This window comes from Dreissena polymorpha, chromosome 12 (assembly GCF_020536995.1).
Source record: "Dreissena polymorpha isolate Duluth1 chromosome 12, UMN_Dpol_1.0, whole genome shotgun sequence".
In the NCBI taxonomy this organism is placed as follows: Eukaryota; Metazoa; Mollusca; class Bivalvia; order Myida; family Dreissenidae; genus Dreissena; species Dreissena polymorpha.
The window spans coordinates 69,449,165-69,472,984 of NC_068366.1; the positions used below are offsets into that span (position 1 = coordinate 69,449,165).

General features: G+C 33.6%; 2 protein-coding genes across 2 annotated transcripts in view; one reads left to right on the forward strand and one right to left on the reverse strand.

Annotated features, from left to right (window-relative positions):
* The window catches only part of LOC127852705 (transcription initiation protein SPT3 homolog), a 39,055-nt gene extending 36,140 nt beyond the window's left edge, over positions 1-2,915 (reverse strand). Inside the window, exon 1 of the mRNA XM_052386655.1 lies at positions 2,829-2,915. The gene's annotated coding sequence lies outside the window, so the exon portion shown is untranslated. The remainder of the gene's footprint in view (positions 1-2,828) is intronic.
* Positions 2,916-11,167: 8,252 nt separating this feature from the next.
* The window catches only part of LOC127853225 (runt-related transcription factor 1-like), a 49,242-nt gene continuing 36,589 nt past the window's right edge, over positions 11,168-23,820 (forward strand). The window contains exon 1 of the mRNA XM_052387514.1: positions 11,168-11,294. Coding sequence (XP_052243474.1) covers positions 11,201-11,294 — 94 coding nt within the window. The 5' untranslated portion in view covers positions 11,168-11,200. The remainder of the gene's footprint in view (positions 11,295-23,820) is intronic.

Here is a 23,820-nt window from a genome sequence, read left to right on the forward strand (position 1 = left end):
TCAAATTTGTGTTGAAAATACTAGAACATTGTCATTTTCATAACCTGGCATAATAATATTTCAATGTTCATCAAAATATCAATGATTTTATGACTTAACAACTTTTATTAAAAATCCATGGCGGCCATTTTGGGCGTCTTTATGGCGGCCATCTTGGATTTTTTTGCCTAAAAGGCGTAAATTTTCTGAAAGCTGAAACGCAAACAAACATTTTGATGTATGTTGTTATAAGTAAATTTTGAAGATTAAGTGGTTCCAGACTACATTTATTAAGAAATCCCTAAAATTTTCTTCATTTAGGTGCCATAATAACCTAACGTTTCAACAGAGAATTTATCTATTAAAATACTTACACGTCTTATCTTAAAAATGTCTAAAAACTACTTATCCGATTTTCAATTTTTTTAGACTGATGCAATTGTTAAACATTACCCTTCTAATTGTTAAACATTACCCTTCTTAGAAATATGAATAAAATAACAAGGAAACTTCAAAATCATAAACCCCCTGAACACCCTAGCTTGGGTGGTCACGGGTCACCAAACCAGACATGTGGGATTTCTCAGGGTACAACAGCATCCCCACACTACACAAGACCACACCAAAATTAGTTAATCTTTCAGGATCAACGAAATAGCTGGAAATTGCAAAATTCGTCCTTTCTTTCACGAATTTATTAAGTTAATTAGCTCAGAGTGCTGGGGAACACTCAAAGTCCACATATAATGTAGCCTCTGTCTTGGAAAGGACCTCATAAACTTCGAAATACACACTTACCCACACTCAGCCTAAACTTGAACTTTGAGTTTGAAGTTCCTTAGCATGTTTAGCTGCTGCAAAGTTACCCATGTCCTTATTATAACCATATAACTGTAGTGAAATAAGGTCACTTCCAACAGCCTTGCTGTTGGGCTAGCTCTTTAGCGACGTGGTTAAAGTGTCTGACTACCACTCTGGAGGTCGTGGGTTCAATCCCCGGCCTGAGCTCAGTATTTTCACATTAATGGCGACGAGGCAAAAAAAGAACTGTGAATGCGGGGATGGATCTGAGCTGTTTAATGGTTTCTGGGAGGGCCATGCTGATGCAGGACATGCTGTAGCGGGCGTGTCTGGGCCTTGAAACATTAAAAGGGGGAGGAGTGTAGAGAAATAAGGTCACTGGGCTAGCTCTTTAGCGACGCGGTTAAAGTGTCTGACTACCACTCTGGAGGTCGTGGGTTCAATCCCCTGGGTAGTTTCGGTATCGGGTCCGTTCGCCCTAGTTACACGTTCGCCCTGGGTCCGTTCGCCCTGGGTTCGTTCGCCCTATATTATCATTTCCATATCGGGCTATGAACACAATGTACACAATATAAAGTGCATCATTTATTATTTTATATATAAGCTGTATATTTTAAATTTATAAATTATTTGTACATTAATATGTGTATTATAATCATTAAGATTATGAGATTTTGAGTGTAACTTCTTGCGTTGTTTATGGTTCTTTCATTCATAACCACCGTCTGTCGGATTATCTATATTCTTGTAATCTTGTCGATCCCTGCATAGGCAAATAAATTTAAAATTCATATACACATCATTAAATCTCAATAAAAACATCATCAATATTCAATTTACTAAACTGATCAATTTCCAATATATCTCGCGTGTAATGCGCTGTGTGAAGTAGCAACTGGCCTTTATTGATCGTTGTCGATTAATTAAGAGATTAAAGAGATAATGGTCTGTGTTAATCGATTGATTGAGTGTCGTTTTAACCTAATTTAGTTAACATTGAGAACAATTACTAAATCATATAGAAATCAGTTATGTAGAATATGATTATTAAGTTGAAACTATTATCCTAAAGAGTATACTAAATATTGATGCATGCAATCGATGGGCAACTCAATTTACGAGAACGCTTCATTAATGATTATGAATTTCATAAAATGTGCTTAACTATATTATACTCGATTGCCATGTAAGATAATACACATATTTCCAGAATGCTAACAAGAGTTCCATATTCTGGCGGTGTAGCGTGCGAAGTAATAAAATGCGTTGTCACGCGACAGTCCTACAGAAAGGCAGTGACTTCCGTCTATGCTCCAATGCGCACGTGCACCCAGCTGACCCGAAGCTTCCTCTTCGAGCGAAGTCTTCCACCATTGTAAGTTATTGTAAATGAAACGTAATGTTTTAACATATTTAAATTATTCATTAAAACATGGGACGACAATTTCAGCTTTTATGGAATTTTTCGTTTAAATGATGTCTCTAGTTAATTTAAGGCGGAAAGTGTAGTCCCTGATTAGCCTGTGCGAACTGCACAGGCTAATCTGGGACGACACTTTACGCACATGCATAATTCCCAGTAAAGCATTATCGTATTTTTGTTTTGTTATAGGTCAAACAGCGTATCAAGGAACAGCCTCATGCCCGGGCAATAAAGGTGTAACATAAAGTTTTCATTAATTAATATAATAAACAATTAGAGAAAATTACTGGCCTTTGACGGCTTTGTTACAAACACGCTTACACGTTAAAGAGCGCCGTCTTGATTTTTCACACATGTTGGCAAGTTTGTAGCTTAAGTTGTCATTTATATATTAAAATGTTTAAAAGATAACAAATTTCGTTATATTTATTGCTTCCCTGCTTTGATATTAAAATTTAGGGCGAACGGACCCAGGGCGAACAGGATTTAGGGCTAACAGGATTTAGGGCGAACAGAAATTAGGGCGAACGGACCCGGATTCAATCCCCTGCCTGAGCTCAGAATTTACACATTATAACAATTTGCTAAAACCATATCTGAAATATATAAACGTTATTAAACTAACCGTATAAAAACAATTGTCTGTGTATGTTATGAAATGCATGTCCGAACATTTGTTAAAAACATAAACATACACACCTGTGTACGAATCATTTGGGAACGAAACGGAACAATTTGCACCCAACGCGAAATGAACGGTATCGATAGAGGCTACACATAACTACTAGCTACAGCGGTCAAGCTCGAATTATTTAGACTTCTTGCATTGCGCTACGATGATCTCAATGTATAAATTATATGATGCTGTGTCTCATTAGCTTGTTAATAAAGACGAGATGAAGTTAAGCTATTACTATTTTTGGTTAATTTAACATTGCCTCTGAAATTCAAGGTTATGGTGCTTGATCTTAGTATAAACATTGAGTAGTTAAAAGGTAATTAAATTGAAATGTATTCTCTTTTATTGCTATTTTATTTGAATTGTGATGCTATGAGGTAAAATTATGTGGAAACATTTATGTTGAGTGATTAAATTTGGGCAACATTTGAGGTTTGGAGCTACTTAAAACCGGTTTTAGCCCCCAATTTGTTTTCGCACTAACCGTTCATATGCGGTGACCCCAGATTTATCATTTTACCATGTTTTTGTATGTTTTATGTTTTCCGTGTTGTCAGTTGTTTAAATGTTTCATTTAAAATAATAGATCTGGGTTAAGTGAAAGGTTGGGAGCTTTACATAACCTGTTTAAACCTTCCAAGCGGTGAACTCAAGTTTTGTCCATGTGTGTGAGTTTGTTATGTACATGTGTGTCTTGTCTATTGCAGTTGTTATGTCTCACTATTTTGCGATTGGTTTCTTGCGATAAATACAAGACTTTCGTGTATAATAATGGTTTTATTTTTGCTTGTGCGGCTAAAGTTTCACTTAATCTGTATTTATTTTAGTAAACATGATGTAGAAAAATGGGGTTGTTTAATTATATTTTGAATATTTCTTAGGGGAAATTATTTTTTATTTCCAATAGAACACCCTAAATTTATTCACTTCACTTCCAAATGACAAACAGCTCTTTCCTATGTTAAAAGATTTAACACGAAATAAAGGTCGTGGACGAATTCCGCATTGGTGCGAATGTCTTGGAGAACATTTTCTCTCTATCTATCAAGAGTTATCATTTTTATTTTTTCTATCCATTGTTTTATTATTAATTTTTATTATTATATGTTTTCTCACATAATTAACGCTAACATTTACTGTGCGTAATATAACGCACTTGACGGTATTATTTACGCAGTGGAATTCTTACCCGTTTATTTTAAAACATATTAACACACAAATGTTTTAATATGCCTCAAACGGAATACTATGCTTTCTAAACGGAATACCACGCTTACTATGTTCAGGTATCAAGACGCCAGTTACAGACGTTGCTCAAGGATGCCAAGATTAAACACAAGACGTTACGAAGTGCACGGTGTAGATGCAGGTGGTCTTTCTGTTAAACATGTAATGCTGCCTTTCTTTTCATTCTTGGCTGCCTCTCTGTCATGAACAAGAAAACGGATGATCGTAATTCACAAAATAGGTAAGAAAATCTAAAATTAAAACCCGTTAACACATTTGTGCATAAACAAATGTGGTCCATGAGCAGGAGCATATATCCAGCTACAGGTTCACAGTATTCCGCAGGTCCAAACACTTATCGTTAAGTCTATCGAAGATCGAATGATGACGAAGGTGGTGGAACAATCGTGCATACATGCCACTTTGATGACTTTTTAACATATCTTTTCCGTAATAGGTCAAATACCTAGTGTCATTGATAGCATCTTTATGATCCAATCTTTACGTTCAATGTACGCTATATAGTAATTTTCGTCAATTTTACTTAAAAAATGCCTACTTTCGCGTTCGTTGTGGCACGGAAAGCCTCTCGATCGGCTCACTTTTCTGGCACGGGAAGCCTAGTCGTCGAGCTAAACCGCTTGATATATAAAGTTCTCTTCTCGAGTGGATATGACTTCTTATAGGCTAGACTTTTATAAAATTGAATCTTGTAAGTCTGCCCGTTTTTAGCTGTAAATATTTCATTTTTAAATAGTTCTGCACACAATTTTGTGTTTTGGGCTATTGACGAAAATTGAAAGATAAAAATTGCTATCAAATGAATAAATTTTGATACCAGGGCTCAGTGAACCACTAGCAACTAGTCCGAGTCAATGGACAGGGACGGAATGATACTTATTGACTGGTTGATCTACTTGTAAAGAGCCGTTTTAAAAGGACCAAATATAGAATGGGCCGTTTTGATAATCTGAGCCTAGCCGATTTCTGACGGATTTATACATGTACATTAAGATACTTCAAATATGTAGCCGATAGTCCAAATAATTACGTTAAAAGTCCCCTTTCGCCTTTGATATTTACATCCAATATTCTGACATTTTAAATTTTTACTATCAATACTTTTGACAAGTGTTAAAATCATTTTACTGAGAAAAATATAAATGTCAATCGACGACTAGGCTTCCCGTGCCAGAAAAGTGAGCCGATCGAGAGGCTTTCCGTGACACAACGAAAGCGAAAGTAGGCATGTTTTAAGTAAAATTGGTGAAAATTACTATATAGCGTAAATTGAATGTAAAGATTTGACCATAAAGATGATATCAATGACACCAAAGGTGGTTAGCGTAAGGCTATGGTATTAATTAGTGAAAACGTCATTTTAAATGATAAATTATCATATTATAACGAAAAATCAACTTAAAAAAAAAATTCACTATCAAATATATATATATATATATATATATAACAAGGTATCCAACTCGAAATCACCCGAAAACGGGGTGCATCGCTTTGAACAGCCATTAATTCATCAATTTTGCAGCGATTTTCATGAACACGGTCTTATTCAACGCAGAAATGAACTTCCTTTCTGGAAATGTATATATCTTGATATATTTCTACACATGCTGGGTAAAATTTTAAGAAATAACACGATACACAATTCGCTTGACCTACTTGACAATGATCAGACCGTATTCATAGTGAAATCTCCAGTTGTAAAGACGCACCTTCGCATTGGACCAATGAAATCACTCGTGTGTTTAAAATGTCAGTTAGTTGAAATGTATGTAAACAAAGGTTTCAAACGGCGCTGGACAGTTATTTTTGATGCAAAATGCAACGGCAAGCACGGTAAGAATGTTTTTTTCATGCGTTTTATTGAATTATGGTATCGAGGTTCGTGAACTTTGCAGAGAAAATGCCATTAACTCCGTGAAGATTTCAGTCATGAATACGGTCTGATCGATGTTAACTGGGTCACGCGTGTTGTGTATCGTGTTATTTCTTAAAACTTGACCCAGTATTTGTAAAAATATTGCAAGACATATACATTTCCAGAAAGGATATTCATTTCTGCGTTGAATAAGACCAAGATCGTGAAAATCGCTGCAAAATTGATGAATTAATAGCTGTTCAAAGCGATGCACTCCGTTTTCGGGTGAGTTCGAGTTGGATACCTTGTTATATATATATTTAATAGTGAATTTTTTTTCAGAAAAGTAGACTATTCGTTATAATATGACAATTTATCATTCAAAATGATGTTTTCACTAATTAATATCATAGCCACACGCTAACCACCTTTGAATGACACTAGATATTTGACATGTTACGGAAAAGCTATGTTAAAAAGTCATCAAAGTGGCATGTATGCACGATTGTTCCACCACTCTCGTCATCATTCCATCTTCGATAGAGTTTGTGATAAGTGTTTGAACCTGTGGAATACTGTGAACCTGTAGCTGGATATATGCTTCAACTCGTTGACCAGCTCTTTTTATGCACAAATGTGTTTACGGGTTTTAACTTTAGATTTTCTTACCTGTTTTGTGAATGTCGATCATTCATTTTCTTGTTTATGACAGAGAGGCAGCCAAGAATGAACAGAGAGGCAGCATTTTGACAGAAAGGCCACCGATATGCATCGACACCGTGAAGTGTGTACCGCTGTAGAAAGCGAACGGTACATGAAAACCCAACAATGAAACAAAAAATATTAAGATTACATTAAAAGACGTACCACGCCAGTTAAACAAACAAAACCACGACTTATACGTGCAATATACCGGTAAGTGTAATGAAAAACAGAAAAAGGTAAAGCCGGTACGATACTATTATGAGGTTGTTGTGACCAAATGCTACCATTATTGCAATTCGGAATACCTGAAGCATTTTTTCATGTCTGACGCTTGCTTAGAAGATGCATATTGGTGGATGGTTTTGTATTGCAAACTTAAATACTAACTGTTAATGTAATACAATGACATTTGACGCGTTTTACCATAACGGTATTGATACATGTTAGTAACTTTGATGTGACACATTTTGGACGACCTTCTTTTAAACAAGTTCTGAGTTGGTCAATATATTATAATCGCAAAAAAGTGAACTTTTAGTGGATTGAAAGGTTTGTGCAAATGCAATACACGATATGTTTTCAGTCGAAGTGATCAATATAAACATGTTTTTGTTTTATACTTATGCGAATACATATTATTAAAACTGCTGTATTGAGGAAATAATTGGTTCGCTTAGATAGGTAATTTCGTTTGTTCCTAACATTAGCTTCTAATCTTAAGTATTGAAAATATGTCAAATGTTTAACGAATTCATTCCGACCCAAATGAATTTGTTATCATGTATGTAAGTGCTGAATACACTTGTATGCAGATAAATCTTTGGAAGAAATGACGTAACACATAAAACGGGTTATTTAAATAAAATAAAAACTTGAGAAATTAATATCATGACATATACGGAACGAAACGTGTAATCTTAAGTAATGTTAATATGTAAAATGCACAACGGCACACACGCGGTCGAAAACAATCTTTAAATTCACAATCAAAGTTTTTTCTTCAGGGAAGAACTCGCAATAATTAGTAAAGTTGTTGCTTTTAACGCGCTCGCAAAAACTGTCACTGGAATAACTTATTAATTTTTTTATTATACGTGTGTTTTTTTTTTTTAAATTTCATAAGCTATTATTTAATGAACATTTAATGATTTCAACATTTCAAGAGCTTCCGGTAATCATAATTTGATAAGGAGAATACCGTATCGATATGTCCCTTAAAGACCAATTCTTTACATGCTTTTATTTTATTAATAAAACCTTCAATAATCAGTATACAGAACGGTGAGCATATCCTTGTAAAATAACGAAAACATAGTTCCCCTAGTATATATCTGTTTGACTAGAAACAGTATTGACTGACACATGACGCCGTTTGGTAATGGATAAAAGCAGGTGAATTCCCGCCTAAACGATTAAAAAACTCATGAACGATTTATCGCAATTAGAGCACTTAAATGTATAGTTTTTCTTTAATTTCTTTGAAATTGATATTTTAGTCAAAAGGCCTTATGCAGTTCACGGAACTTAATCACATTGTTTACATAATTTTAGTCACAGATCCAAATAAAAAGAACATTGTACATCAGTGGGCGAGATAACACTATTAACGTAGGCTCATACTGACAATACAATTCGGAATGTTATAATACTTGGAATGCGTATTTAAAGTATAAAACGTACAAGTTGAAGAGTCAGTGTGGATGGTTGAGTGGTTAACGCGATAGCTTATTCGTATTTTATACTGGAGCCTTTAAGTGCCGATGTTTACATTTCTTTATTTAAAGCATTTAATCGCAAACTTCAAAAATGCCACAATCTCTTAAAAAGTTGCTTCATGAATTCATTATAAATTTCATTGCGCTATTTGCGTTTTAACAAAATGCGTTTTCGAATACATATCCACGTGTGATTGCATGGATTTTACGTACTTTACTATGGCACGAATCAAATGCTTCATTACGACATCAACTATATTTTAATTCTATTAATAAGCTTAAAGCGCAATTATAATAACGTACTGATTTTATTGTATATGTTGGTGCACATAGGCTTATTTCTTCAAATCACCGCATGTTTAATTTTCGTCACAAAATCAGGGAATGATGTGCTAGACTATAGAAAAATAGATACATATCACAGTGGCATGAATATGCTGTTCGATTTTCTTTAAATCGACGTTTTAAAGTTCGATTTTATCGTTTTAAAGATACCTTTTTACAATGGGCTTAAGTCTAAAAGTCAATATTTGAAATATAAAGTTATCAATCATAATTGATATAACAATAATGACGAGTTTTATTATTGTTTAATATTGTTTGGATAATAAAATAAGTTCAGGCTATTAAATTATATTAAATCTAAAATTATTTTAAATCGATCATTTATTTTTGCAAAAGTAATGATGTTCATGAACATTTTACAGTTTCTGCTTTTCATATGGAACATTGCTTTATAATATAAAAAACTGCATTGGTTTGTCGTCGTTCGGTAAATGTTCAGGATCAGTTGAGCGAACACTTCCTTGTCGCTGGTTTCCATTAGTTCACTGTTGTTGCATACTTGAGCATCACCGTCTGATCCAGTGCTGCCTACTTCCGCTTAAATGAACATGTACTATGCGTAGACCAATGTCACGAAGATTATGGAATGGTAATCTTTTGAGTTTAAGTACAAGGAGTCAACAAACCTGCTGTCCGTCTAAGGCACCAACTCCGTTGGTGCAGCTACCATCTACCACCTTACTTCTTAGTGATGGTCTTCCACACTGGTGTTTCATGAATATTGCTGGGCCAAGTGTGAGGTTGAGCGCTCTAAAACCGGTTTAAACCCCCACTGCTTTGCATTGACCGATTCAAGGCGGTGACCCCAGCTTTATTCATTTATGTGTTATGTATGTTGTTTTGTATTCTGCTGTTTTGTGCTGTTTTGTGCTGTTTTGGCAATTGGTCACTTGCCTTGCCTTAAATAAAGGACCAACTAATTGTGTATAATGAGAATTCAATACTGCTCCAGCAGCTGGAGTTTCACTTCTTTATAATGAAATGAGTACCTCAGCTAATTCTAAAGTATCACATAGTATAAACCTGACGGATGATACTGGAGATGGTCTTGAAGGCTACCACGAAGCAAAACATTAGCGAGTGGTAGCTGTCCCCTGATGCTAGCTACCGCAAAGTTATTGCCAACTTCAAGCCAACTGTAAGAGGTTTCCGGTAGTTTGACTTCTTCGGCTTGATTCTGTCCTCAATGCTTGTCAGGATCCCTTGGTATATCTGATAGCCCACGAGCTGGAAATTAAAGAAGCCATTTACGTCGTCTTTTTTCAGTACATCTAAAAACAAATTGACCCATGTCTGGTTTTCTGGCGAGCAATTATCTTACCCTGATGATTCTCATTTTCATTCAATTTATCAGTGTAGATACAAATTTGTTCTAGACTTCTCTATTGCTATGTCTTAGATTCACTTTAGCAATCAGGATACTGTTTTTAAACCTGCGCTTTTTGCAGTAGAAGCTAGCATCCCATCAGCATCAGCTTGTCCTCGGTCGTCATCTCATCGCCCATTGTGCGTTGTCAGCGGCACAAAAACGTGAATCGATTTTCATATTGCCAGTCTTTGTATGAATATCCACCATCGCCCGTGGTATTTCGTGTTCCTCCGTAAAACTCCGTGTTTTCGCAGTGTTTACACGGTGAAGGTCTTGTTAGAACCCATTTTATCCGGGATCGTTCGTGCTATTCGGAGTTCTGACATTATAGTCCGTGTATAGTTCGTTATTTTACCCCTTCACAGTTTTATGCTGATCGGTGATGGTAGAGATAAAATCAAACTGTTCCGGGTTATTTCGTAAAATCGCCGCGAAGGTACCGGAGACAACCGTATAACTGCCGCCATGGTCCCCAATGTCCGGAGTTTGAAATTTGCTGCCGTACTGTCAAGGACGCACACGGACAACCACGGCATAAACACGGCTGTCCCCGGACCCTATACGACAGCTTCACGGTCCATTCCGGATGCTGCAATCTTCCCGAAACTTCACGGATCAACACGCCAGTTTTGAACTTTCTAAAACTGCCGTGTTGTCCTCCCGGAGCTCCAAGCACATTCCCGGACATTCCAGGGATCGCCACGGGGCTACACGACGGCTACATGGTTTACATGCCGGATATGACCCGTGCTGATCCGGCATCTATATGGGACTGGTGTTTTAAATAGGCTGATAAATAGGCTAAATGCGCTTTATATGCTTTACATTTTATCCTATTTTATCGACTCTTTAAAAAAAACGTTTAATATGTTAATTATTATACTCAATATGCTAATAAGGCTGTATTTTTCAACCTATTAAATAAACTTGCTAAACTTACTGGCTTACAACTTCACATACGTTAGAAAACCCACAGAAATCATGATATTTAAACGAATGATCATGCGTGTCACGTGACTTAACCACAGCCTTCATGATATAGCGTACTTGTAAAAATCCGAAGGATGTGTCGGTCGAAAACATGGTGGTTATGATGGATATTTCGCTCATGGATAATCAAGATAATAACGAGGATTTACCAAAATATGATACGCTGGAACAATTCGTAGAAAATGGTAATGTACAAAATATTTATTCAATATCAATAAACCATAATAATACATCCATTTCAAATGTTTGAAATCTATCCTACGGCGCACTGTCAGTTCTTTGTGTAGGCAAAGAAACACTCCTTGGTTTTCGGTGCAACCAACGGCGTGAATCACATATATAAGAGTAATAAGTCAATGTAAGGTTTTCAATCGAGTAAAATAACAAAGTTTATTTATTGCATTAACATTATTTCAGAGCGTTGTGTCCACGTTTAAGGAATGTCGAATTTCCAGTTAGAATTTTCGGCGATTTTTTTTCGCATGCGGAATTATTGACCGATTATTTTGCGCAGATGTTTATTAATTGACGGAAGTTATTAACTACACTCAATTGCGACTTTCGACTTTTTGCTCATAGTAATTGTCAATGTTTTGGTTCCAGCGTCGACACTTGAGTCGCGAAAAAGTGCTTATTAAGTAATGATACACACCAAAAAATGCAATAATTGATTGTTATTGAATCAAATTATTTCATTAAAATTGAATTTACTGCATAAAATCTGTAACGTTCAGGAATGATTTACCATAATATTTGTATTGATTTGATTAATTAAAAAAATATGTTAGTATTTCATTAAATGATTACCTATAAAATAAAGATGTATTAGTCTCTTTTTTTCTATAAAATATGCCTTATTAATTGTTTTCTATGAAATACAACAATGTTATTTTTCCGGTATTTAAGTTTTAACAGCGGAAAATACGGTACAATACATAAGCATTAAACTATTACTGAAGTTAGTGGCAAAACCGTACACTCCTTTTGACCACAATACCCGCAATTGATTATACTTGTTTCTTTAAATAACCTCCATTTAACTATACGGCCTACACATAATACGGAAAATCGTTTCGGATTATCATATTCTTGCTCAAAATGCTGAATGATGTTTCAATTGTAAGTTAACATATCTAAACGAATGGATTTAAGCGATTATTATTGTTAAAATTAATGAATCACATGGATATTTGTGCCTTAATTGAGCATGCGTCAATAGTAATAATAATAATGATAATAATAATAATAATAATAATAATAATATAAAATAATAATGATAATAATAAAAAATAAAAAATATAATAATAATAATAATGATAAAAAATGAACTTATTTATTTATTTAATGTTTACCGGTATATATTGGACATATGAAGTTTTACTTAAATGTGCTAATTTTGATAAAGCAAACAAAAGCTTCTTTAAATGGGGATTCTACTTTGAACGTTTAAATTACTCTCAATGTATTTGTTTTCTTTTTATAAATATCACTATTTTGAAGTAAATATTTTTTTTTAAATACTTCTATGCGCTCAAAGTATTTCTCGTGGTTGTGGATGCTTAATTATTATTAAGCATTTATTTGTATTTATTTCATAATGATTTTAAAATATAATATATTATAAAATATATGAATAAAAGTATAATGATGACAATATAATATTTTTTATGTATATGCATTTTATTAAATAATATCACAATAATGATTTAAATAGATTATTGTTAATTTTGCCCTGTCGGTATAACATGCCTATATTCGTTTCATGACACATTCTTATGGATCGAATTTGAATATTTGTTAAAAAAACAACAAACCTTTCACGGCTTTAATTTTTCGAATAGAACTTGAAATTTGTGGTTTTGGAATCTATCATGGAAATGAGTAACTGTTGCTCGCCTTTTTAAGAATGCACTTTTTCACGTAGAGCGCCAGTCCCTTACGTTCCGATGTGATTACCAAAATTACAAGCGAAATGTGGATGAGGATGAGGATGATATGATATGTTATAATATGATCTGATGCGAATGTGTGGCTTTATTAAAGGGACCTTTCCACGTTTTGGTAAATTGACGATATTGTATTTTTTATACAGATTTGCAAATGTTCGCTGCAGTTATGATATTTGCGAGGAAACAATAATACTGAACATTAAACAATGCTTATGGCAAGCGGTTCGACGCATAATCCCACGAAGCTAGGTTTTTACTGAGAACCTAGGTTCTCAGATGAGAACCCAGAACTTATGATCCCAAATGAAATCTTGTGATCTCAAGAAAACTAAGGATGTCCGAGAGAACGACGCGAAAAGCTGTCGAGAACCTTGGTTCTTGTGAAAACCTTGGATATCAAACGAGAACTTTGGTTGTCGCAAATTGTATTGGCTTTATTATCTGATCACTTAAGTTCTAGATTTGAAAACCTAGGTTTTCATGAAAATGTGTGTTTTTATAAATATTCGTTAAGTGTCTGACTGAAAACCGGGGTTCTAAAATGATAACTTAGGTTCACATGAGAACCTAAGTTCTATGTGTCTATGTGCGTTGTCTCGAGCGTAAACTTAAGGTTTTCAAATGAGGTCACAGGTTTCTGAATTTATGTTTAGCGTCTGCGAGCCAACGTTATTCTGGGAACCTAGGTTCTCATGAGAACTATGGTTCCCAAATGAAAACCACGGATTTAGTATTAAAGATGAGAACTTAAGTTCTCTTCATGAGAACTATGGTTTTCACAGATTATTTAACGTCTGTCGAAACCTTGGTTTTCAGATAAGAACCTAGGCTATCGCCGTTTGATGCACTTTTTATGATAACTTGGGTTCTGTTGAAAACCTATGATATCGAATTAAAACTTGGGTTCTGGAAGCCATGTGCAATCTTCAAGCAAGAACTTAGGTTCTCAGTAAAAACCTAGTTTCTTGGGATTATGCGTCGAACCGCTTGCCATAAATGCTCTAAACTACATTTGTATATATTATATGCATCTTTGACGATTTAAAAGCCTAACAATTATGAAGCGTTACAAGCGCAAAACGATTTAATTATTTGGAGAGGCCTGTTGTTATTATTATTTTTGTGTCATTATGAGGCTTGCTTATATAAAGTATAAAATACACCGCTTCCTATGTGGGCACGGATGGTCGAGTGGTTTAAGCGCTAGACTTTTCCTCCAAGGGTCAGTGGTCGAGCCTTGTTGAGGAATTTTTTTCTTTCTTCAATTTTATTCTTTTTTCTTTTTTTACTGGAGCTAGAGCTATTTAGTTCAAAGGTTAACATTTATCAATTTAAAAAGTTTAATAACAAATTTCGATACATGCCAAAATCTGTGAAAAGGTCCCTTTAACAGGTGTACTTATTCTTGAGAATAATTAAGTTGTCTTTGTTGTAAGTGTAAAGCGCTACTAGCTTGATCTTTATTTAAATAATTTTTATTTTGAATATGAAACCAGGGAGTTTTCAGGATTTGTTTTTTCGGAACATTATTACTCTGCTATATCATTGCATATATGTATGGAACAATTCTTAATATACATGAATATCAAGTAGAATTCTCGTAGAAAATATTATTTTTTTATGATCACGAGTGAAATAACAAACGATCTTACACTGACATGAACAAATTTTCTGTTTCTTTTATGCCCCCTTTTCAAGAAAATAATTAACAACTGTTTCCCTTTCGCTGCAAAGTTACCGTTTCTCCCGTGGCGTGCCTCAATACATTTCAATACACAAAATTACGTCATTATACCAGCAAAATTCTCCGGTTAAACTCTTTTACAATGTATATAAACGGTGAAAAAAAAGCATAAAATAAAAAGAAAATATGTTGGATTCGATGGAATATCGTTTTAAATTCACTCGTGATCATAAAAAATATATATAAATCCTGAAGTAAATCTTGATATGATAATCTAAAAATAGAAAAAGTAGTTCCGAAAATTTGTTTTTTTTCACCGGTGAAAATAACAATTTGTTTATTTTCACTGCAGTTATTTCACCGCAGAGATGTAATATTTTATCATAAGGTATAAAAGAAAATTGAATATTATTTTGGATATTAAAATGAAATACTAAATATTATTTGCAAAACGATTATTTTCGAAAACAAGTTTTTCATTCAAATGTTCGTTATTGGATTTTGAACTATTAAATGTAAAAAACATGAATTGTCTTTATTTATTTTTTTTGTTTTTGTTTGTGAAATATTAAAGACATACAAGAGTTTTATCGCAATATTTGTAAGTTACGATACGACAGAACGACAAGACAATATTATCTGAGATCCTAACATATAAGTACATTGCCATTGCTTTTTCCCCATTTACTCGTTTAAATATTGATCTATATTTTGTTGTCTATTCTTTATAATAATTTGCAGTGCCAAGTAATAAAATATTTAGTATCTGCAGTGTTGACAACATCTTGGCCCTTTGTTCTATTTTATTTTAACAGAACTAATGGAAACAAAACGTTGTTCCGCAATATTTAAACATGTGCATGCAATCCCACATAAGCATTTCAGTTATTATGTTTTAGAGTAACTCTGACATGATTTACTATTAATGTATTTTAAAAGGACTTTGCCGTAGATTTTCGTACTTTTGAAAAAATGTTTTTAATATATTTACCGAAAATGTTTTTAATTGATTTATATAATTATATTTTACAGATTTTGAACGATGATTAGCAATTAATTAACCAATATTTGTAACATTTTCTTAGTCGGGCTTATTGTTTCTCTCTTGTTTTAACATATTTTTTACGTTTTTTTTGAATCTAAGACATTGTTGTTGTTTGGAAAATCTTCCAAACGGTAACGTCTCTTTTTTACCCGATACCAGCGGTTCCTATGGAGCGCAAAACACTAAACAATTACATGTATACTTGTTTATATGTAGTTACAACTTATGATTTCTTTATTTATCTAAAACAAATCAACTTCATTAGAACCAACGATTCGACAATGTGTCAATATTCCACAAAAATGAAAATTTAATGATAATTTAATCCAGAGAAAACACTAAGTTTCAAGTATTATTTAATTATCCGATAAACTCAGTAGTTAGTACACTTGCTTCCTTTCTGGTTTGAGCACGTTCTTTTAATGGTTAGCCCACCGAAAGTTAGGATTTTCTCCGGATACAACGGCACATCACGGGACGATACTAAATGTCGTGTTTCATTTTATAGCTGAAACTTGTATGTAGTCCCAAAAGGTGTCGATCTATCAATTAAAAGCCCATAAACACTCAAAATCAACGAATATTTCGTACAATATTTCGAAAAATAAAATTTTCACATACAGAATCTATGTTCCTTAGAACTTTAATTTTCGAAATATTGTACGAAATATTCGTTGATTTTGAGTGTTTATGGGCTTTTAAAGGTACCTTTTTACATTTTGGTAAATTTACAAAATTAAAAAAAAAAATTGGTTCAGATTCGCAAATTTTCGTGTTAGTTATGATATTTGTGAGGAAACAGTCATACTGAACATTTACCATGCTCTAAAATAGCCATTTTATGCGTCTTTTGACGATTTTAAAACCTGAAAATTATAACGCGTTGCAATGCGAAACGATTGAATAATTTGGAGAGTTTTGTTGTTGTCGTTATATTTTGTGAAACTACGAGGATTGCTTATATAAAGTATAAAATACCCTTTTCCATTGTATTAGCACGGATGGCCGAGTGGTTTAAGTGGGTAGACTTTTACTCCAGGACTCCCGGGGTCAGTGGTTCGAGCCCTGTTGAGGGATACTTTTTTACTGTATTCTTGATTTTTTACTGGAGCTTTTAAGATCCAATGTTTACATTTAAAAATATAAAGCATTTAAAGACAAACTTCAATATATGCCAAAATATGTGAAAAGGTCCCTTTAAGGATAAATCTGGGACTAACTTCGGGTCCTCAAATTATTTTGCGAGAAATGACATCATAAACTTCGAATATGTACATGTATTTACTATAAAAACAAAATCAACAAATGGACTGATCATATTAATCATCCGCAAAATCCTCGACTGCAAATGTTCACCACTGCATTCCAGTGCTTAAGAAATGTAAACGTGGTGGTGCAGCAAGTGTCAATATGACACACACCGAGAATCACAGGAAAGACTTGGAACATACTTAATGTCCTCTTCAGATTATGTGTGAGAAAATTTATATTGCTTCACGAAACTCCGCGTTTTGTAATTAAAAAAAAACGGATTTTAATAAGAATTGTTTCATAGTTATGCACTTGGATCGTGACTCGCGCCATGCTTATTGCAGCATTATATTCACGTTTTGCGATAAAGATCATTATTGTTTATGCCATACATATTATAAGCGAAGAATGTTTGCAAATTCTCGTATGCCGTGTTTTAGAATAACAGGAGATGACAGATGATGATTACACACGCGCTCATTTGTACACGCATCAATATGCGACCAAAGATTTGAAGAATTCGGGAAATCAAAATCTATTATATTACCGTTTATTATCATTTAAATGCAAATTTGAAATTGCTGTTGCGTTTTATTAAGAATAAGTTATCGCCTTACATTTCTATCAACTTCACAATAAGTTGCTTTTATATTTAAAAAATGTTTGTTACATGTTCAAGTCATGAATACAATATTTGATTCTTCTTCTTCTTCTTCTTCTTCTTCTTCTTCTTCTTCTTCTTCTTCTTCTTCTTCTTCTTATTATTATTATTATTATTATCATTATTATTATTATTATTATTATTAAAAAGTCAGCATACGCATATTCACATGTGTAGCTCGACAACATTGATGTGGTACTCTTTGTGGTACTCTTGACCTACATACACATACATGTTACGCAAGGAGCGGACGAATATTTGCAGTCGCTTTTGTATGTGCACATTTTGAACGTGAATAATAGCGCCACACGTGTTCTCAGCGAGGAATAAATTCACTTACAATACGCAAAGTAATCTATTAATCGTACCGGTACTTAAATGTATTCATGCATAAAGGTCAGTGCCAGTTTATTATTGGCGAGCTATATTGACGTACCAAAATAAACCAATCAATACTTGACCAAGAGTACCATATATATATTTTATTTCGAGTCTTTAAATGGGTATATTTCGTATACTTATTACTGCCGTTTTATTTGATTGTTCTTTGTGAATGAATATTAAAAATCATGATTGTATGTGTCGAATACAACATTAGCCCGACTTGACAGTTATGTACGGTGGCATAGAGGTGACATTCACTCCTTTTTTTAAAATTGCACTCCTCTTTTTTTCTATCTCGTGGCCTCTACTTAGTAACTCGAGGCCACGACTTACTAACTCGTGGCAACGAGTTAGCTATGTCGTGGCCAAGAGATAGAAAAAAGAGGAGTGCATAACTACATAAAAAGGAGTGCAATCAAAAAAAGAGCAGCAAAAGAGGAGAGAATTTTAGCTATCTCGAGATCCCGACTTAGCTTACTCGTGGGCTAGAGTTAGTCAGCCAATCAAATTGTGCCATATGGTTGTTCATGGTGATCTTTATACAAAGGGAAGTAATCATCACATTAAACGCCCGCTTTGGCCAGCTATATATATGCGTACAGAATATTTGCACATGTTACGCAAAATTTGATTGGCTGACTTACTCGTGGCCATGAGATAGCTAATATTCTCACCTCTTTTGTTTAATGCACCCTTCTTTTATTTACGGCACCGCTTTTTTAATTGCACTCCTATTTTATTTAGTTTTACACTCCTCTTTTTTTTATCTCGTGGCCACGACTTAGTAACTCGAAGCCACAACTTAGCAAACTCGTGGCCACGAGATAGTAAGTCGTGGCCACGAGATACAAAAAAGAGGAGTGCAATTTAAAAAAAGAGGAGTGAATGTCGCCACTATGCCACCGTAGTTATGAAATACAAATGTAAATCTTTTTTATTCTAACTGCACTGACAATTTTTCACACGCAACTTATTTTAGTAAGAACTATGGGGTTTAATTTAATTGAGTAAATATGCTTTTTTTAAATGTGATTGCAGTTGCAAAAACAACAATACAACAACGTTAATTTTCATAACAGCCAAATCACAATTTCTCAAAATGAAAGTATTGAAAAACACAGTTATACAAATATAATTAAAAAATACGAGTCTTTCACGCAAACATGTATACTGCTTTTGCCTGATAATAGTTTGATTTAGTTGGTGAGACGCAAAAACGGGAACAAATTGTAAAGAATGCTTTAATTTGAGACAGAAATATTGTTGGCAATGTTTGTCGATTGTCAAAACATGCATATCCTTTTCGTTATCTTCAACATGCAATTGAATCGGATTCGCGCTATTGTTAACACATGAAGATAATGCAGCGGTTAAAAATCTCAAATTATTCTAAAAATGGTGTACAATATATTTTATTACTTTAATTCATTTTATTACAATGTAATGATTAAAATGTATATTATATTTTTCACATTATTATCAGAAGTGTAGATGTTAATAGATAGATATAACGTGTTTTTTTTACCAATTATCGGATACTTAAAATAAATGCACCGGAAGTTAATTAGCATCTGTCGGTAATGACGTATTCTTAAACATGTAATGGGATGTCACCTGGTTTTGGCAAAGGCCTATAGCCGATGTATTGATAAACAGTTTATAAATTGACACAGCAGACAATGTATTTAAAGCACGGGCGATGCACAGACTAAAACAACGTATTGACAGAAAGGACGATTTTTAAAGTTTCGTTTTATGACATACTGAGTACCTATTTATATCAATAAATAACAGGCCCGTAGCCAAAGTTTTGAAAGGGGGTGCGAATTTTCCTATTAACGATTGTTATTGCAACGAAGTGGCGAAGCGGTAGGTGGGGGAGGGATGTGCCCCTCCTGAATCGGGGGGTTTGGAGGTCCTCCCCCTAGAAAATTTTGAAAATTAAAAGTAAATTCCTGCATTCTGGTGGCTTTTTATCTGTATTCAGAGACTGAAGTTATAGAGCATGTTTATATGAAAATTCACTTTCATTGACTATACTCAGTGACTGATCGACATGAATATGATATAACATACATGTATTCCCCACTGCCGTTTTTCAATAACAACCTTTTTCGATCAGTCACGGAAATACATTATTTTATACCCAAAGCTAGTATGCGCGCACATACTTTGTTTACATATGCAACAACACATTGGTAGAATATAGAATCAACAATAAGAACGGTATACAATATCATCATTTATTGGAATCTTGATAAAATTGGTGTATTTTTCCATTCCAACATTCTTCCATTCCTAAATCAGACTGTTTGTCTGCTACTATGGATAGTACCCGAGGTCTAGCATTGCTTTTAACGCGCTAATAGTGTATTGTTCAACAAACACTGATTAACAAAACTGGGTCTTCTCTACTCTGTATCAATACTAAAAAGAAATAAAAATGTTACTACTGGCTACTTGTATTAAAATTTTTTTTACAAATAAGTTATCTTTTCTAAACGAATTTCAGAATATAACAATTAAGGCTTCATAAAGACCTTATAACCACAAAGTACTGGTCCTATCGTCTCAAAGTCCTTATAAATGTATACCAGGACGTTGAAGAAAAAGATGGACTTATTTACCCATATGTTAAAGATCTGTCACAGTTAATGAACATTACATGTAAACTTTAACGTCAACCTAATCGTATATGTTATAACGTTTTAAATTCATTATAACAACTGTTTAAGAGTATGGCATATTTCCTAGTGTCAAGTTTGACATAATTAAAACATTGTGGGCAGTTCTGTATGTGGAGCAGAACAGATGCCATTCGGAGTTGGTAAATTACTTTTAAGCTATATTGCTTTGTAGAAATGATTTGATTTCTTGTCATCCAACAACACACAATTATCCTGCCTTGAGCATAGCTGATATTTTTTTCTGAAAACCCTTTAGGTGATCCGAAAATGGATGTACGGGGATTTAACAAAAAGACAACGCAGTACGTCGAAAATGATGTGTACCATGTTTAATTGTTATAAATCGTGGTATAATGCAAAATTATTAACCAGTGACTCATTAGTCTTCGGCAATAGTCGACGGGTGTCTTTTGATTTCCGTCATTTTCGGAAGCTGGCATATCATTCCGTTAATAATAATCCATAATGTACTCTCTTTCCTGTCGGTAGCATATTGAATTCAACATTATTGTTACGCTTAAATACAAAGACTCACTGGATTCCGGGAAAAGATAAATACTCGTTTTTTGCGTCGAATAAAGTTGGGTGCATTTTATAGTACAAATATTTTTTTGCTCGTCAAAAAAATTGGGTGCGAACGCACCCAACGCACCCCCTGGCTACGGGTATGCTTGAGTGCGTCCAATATATTTCGTATTGGACGGTCCGAATTTAATGGAACAATTCCGATCATTTTTTAGTTTACTTCGCAGAAAAAAATTACCTGCTAAGATGGTGAACACCAGATCTTTTGCTGATCTGTATAAACGTTGTTGAAATATGTATCGCGTGCTTCAAATAGCATTATCAGTATTTTATTAGAGCGTTTTTCGCAAGGAACATTATATACCGTTAATGTCACATAATAACTTATCGCGGACTCAACATTTGAATGTGTAAATTAACTTGATTATTACTAATGTATCTAAGAAACAGACACTGTATTGACCGAATTGATAATGTTTTTACTGAATAGATATTTGATTGACTGAATAGGCATTGCATTGACTGAAAATATCTCATATTGAACAAATATTCATTGAATTGACTGAATAAAAATTGCATTGACTGAATTAACATTATATTCACTGAATATACATTGTATATTGACTTAATAGACATCGTATTGCCTGAATATACATTGTATTGACTAAATAGACATTGTATTGACTGAATAGACATTGTTATGACTAAATAGACATTGTATTGACTAAATAGACATTGTATTGACTGAACAGACATCATATTGACTGAATATACATTGTATTGACTGAATAGACATTGTATTGACTGAATAGACATTGTTATGACTAAATAGACATTGTGTTGATTGAATAGACCTCCTATTGACTGAACAGACATCATATTGACTGAATATACATTGTATTGACTGAATAGACATTGTATTGACTGAATAGACATTGTATTGACTGAATAGACATTGTATTGACTGAATAGACATTGTATTGACTGAACAGACATTGTATTGACTGAATAGACATTGTATTGATTGAATAGACATCCTATTGACTGAATAGACATCATATTGACTGAATAGATATTGTATTGACTAAATAGACATCGTATAGACTTAGTTGAAATTATATTTACTGAATATATACTTTGACTGATTATACATTGTATTGACTTAATAGACGTTGAATCGACTGAATAGACATGTAATTGACGTATTGACATTGAATTGAATGAAATCGAAAGGTACTGACTTATATTACGGTGTATTCACGGAACCAAAATATGATAAGCTTACACGTATTTAGAAAGATTTTATTATTTAATTACATTTTCTCCATTTACATTGCACTAATTGGCCGAGTGAAGAAGTTCCTGCACAAAACGGCGATGTACAAACCTACATAACTACTATGCTAGATCTTACTTATATCGTCTGTTTCTTGCATGTTTCAAATGCATGCGTCGCAAAATACGCAGAAACCGATGCTAATTAACATAGTTTGTTCTACTTCTTAATTTAATTTTATTGCGTTTGAGTTTATGTCAGCCATCTCACAGACAAACATATTTTGACAACCGTTAATTGCAAATTTATGTATACGTACTTAAATGTTGCCCCATTATAAGTCCATATTTACGTTGATACAAAGCTTTCGGTGTAGTCAGTGTTATTGTTTTACATAATTTGTTTACTTGAATTAGCAACACGAGTTTATTGCAGTGTTTTTATATACGCATTGTTTATTATAAACGTATTTTAATTGGTTAAAAAAATGATTTATTATCGAATGCATTTATTATATAAAGACGTTTCCTTAGAACTCGATATTTGATAAGACAATGGGTCGTTATCGATTGACATATTAATGTGCGTTTTAAATAAATGGCTGTATGATCGTAATTTAAACGATTGGCAATGTTTTTCTTCGTCAACAACAAAATAACCTTTAAACATATACATGTTCCTATGCGAAGACCATGCTAAAGTGCATTTTACATGCGTTTTGTAAGATTTTGCCGAATCGATATTTTCTGTAAACATCTTGTGTGTTCATGTTTGTTTGGAAATTATTTATGGTAGGTATGTAGAAATTTATATCACTCAGTAAATGCATTATTTAAAGATTAAAGGCTAAATGAATATACTATTATTTATTGAATACAATTTTGGAGTGGAATTTATAATATCAGATAAACTTAATAAAATATTTAAGCAAAGACGTACCAATTCCTACACTTCCAGCTTTTAAAATATTTAAAACGTCCTCTACCTACCTGTGCGCATGCGCATTAAGCCAGGTGTTAACAGAAGGCACCTAAATATTAAGATTATTTATCTGTTTTAAAGGATGATCGAATATTTTTGTTTATAAAGTTTATGCGATTAATTATGATGCATCGCGCTAAATTTTCGCGTATCTATTTTATGATTTTATTTATGTATACTGTCAGTGTGTCTATTTACTAAATAAAGAAAATATTCGTCACGCACTAAATTATTGCGGTATTTTTTCTCACAATGCCAATAAGTTGTA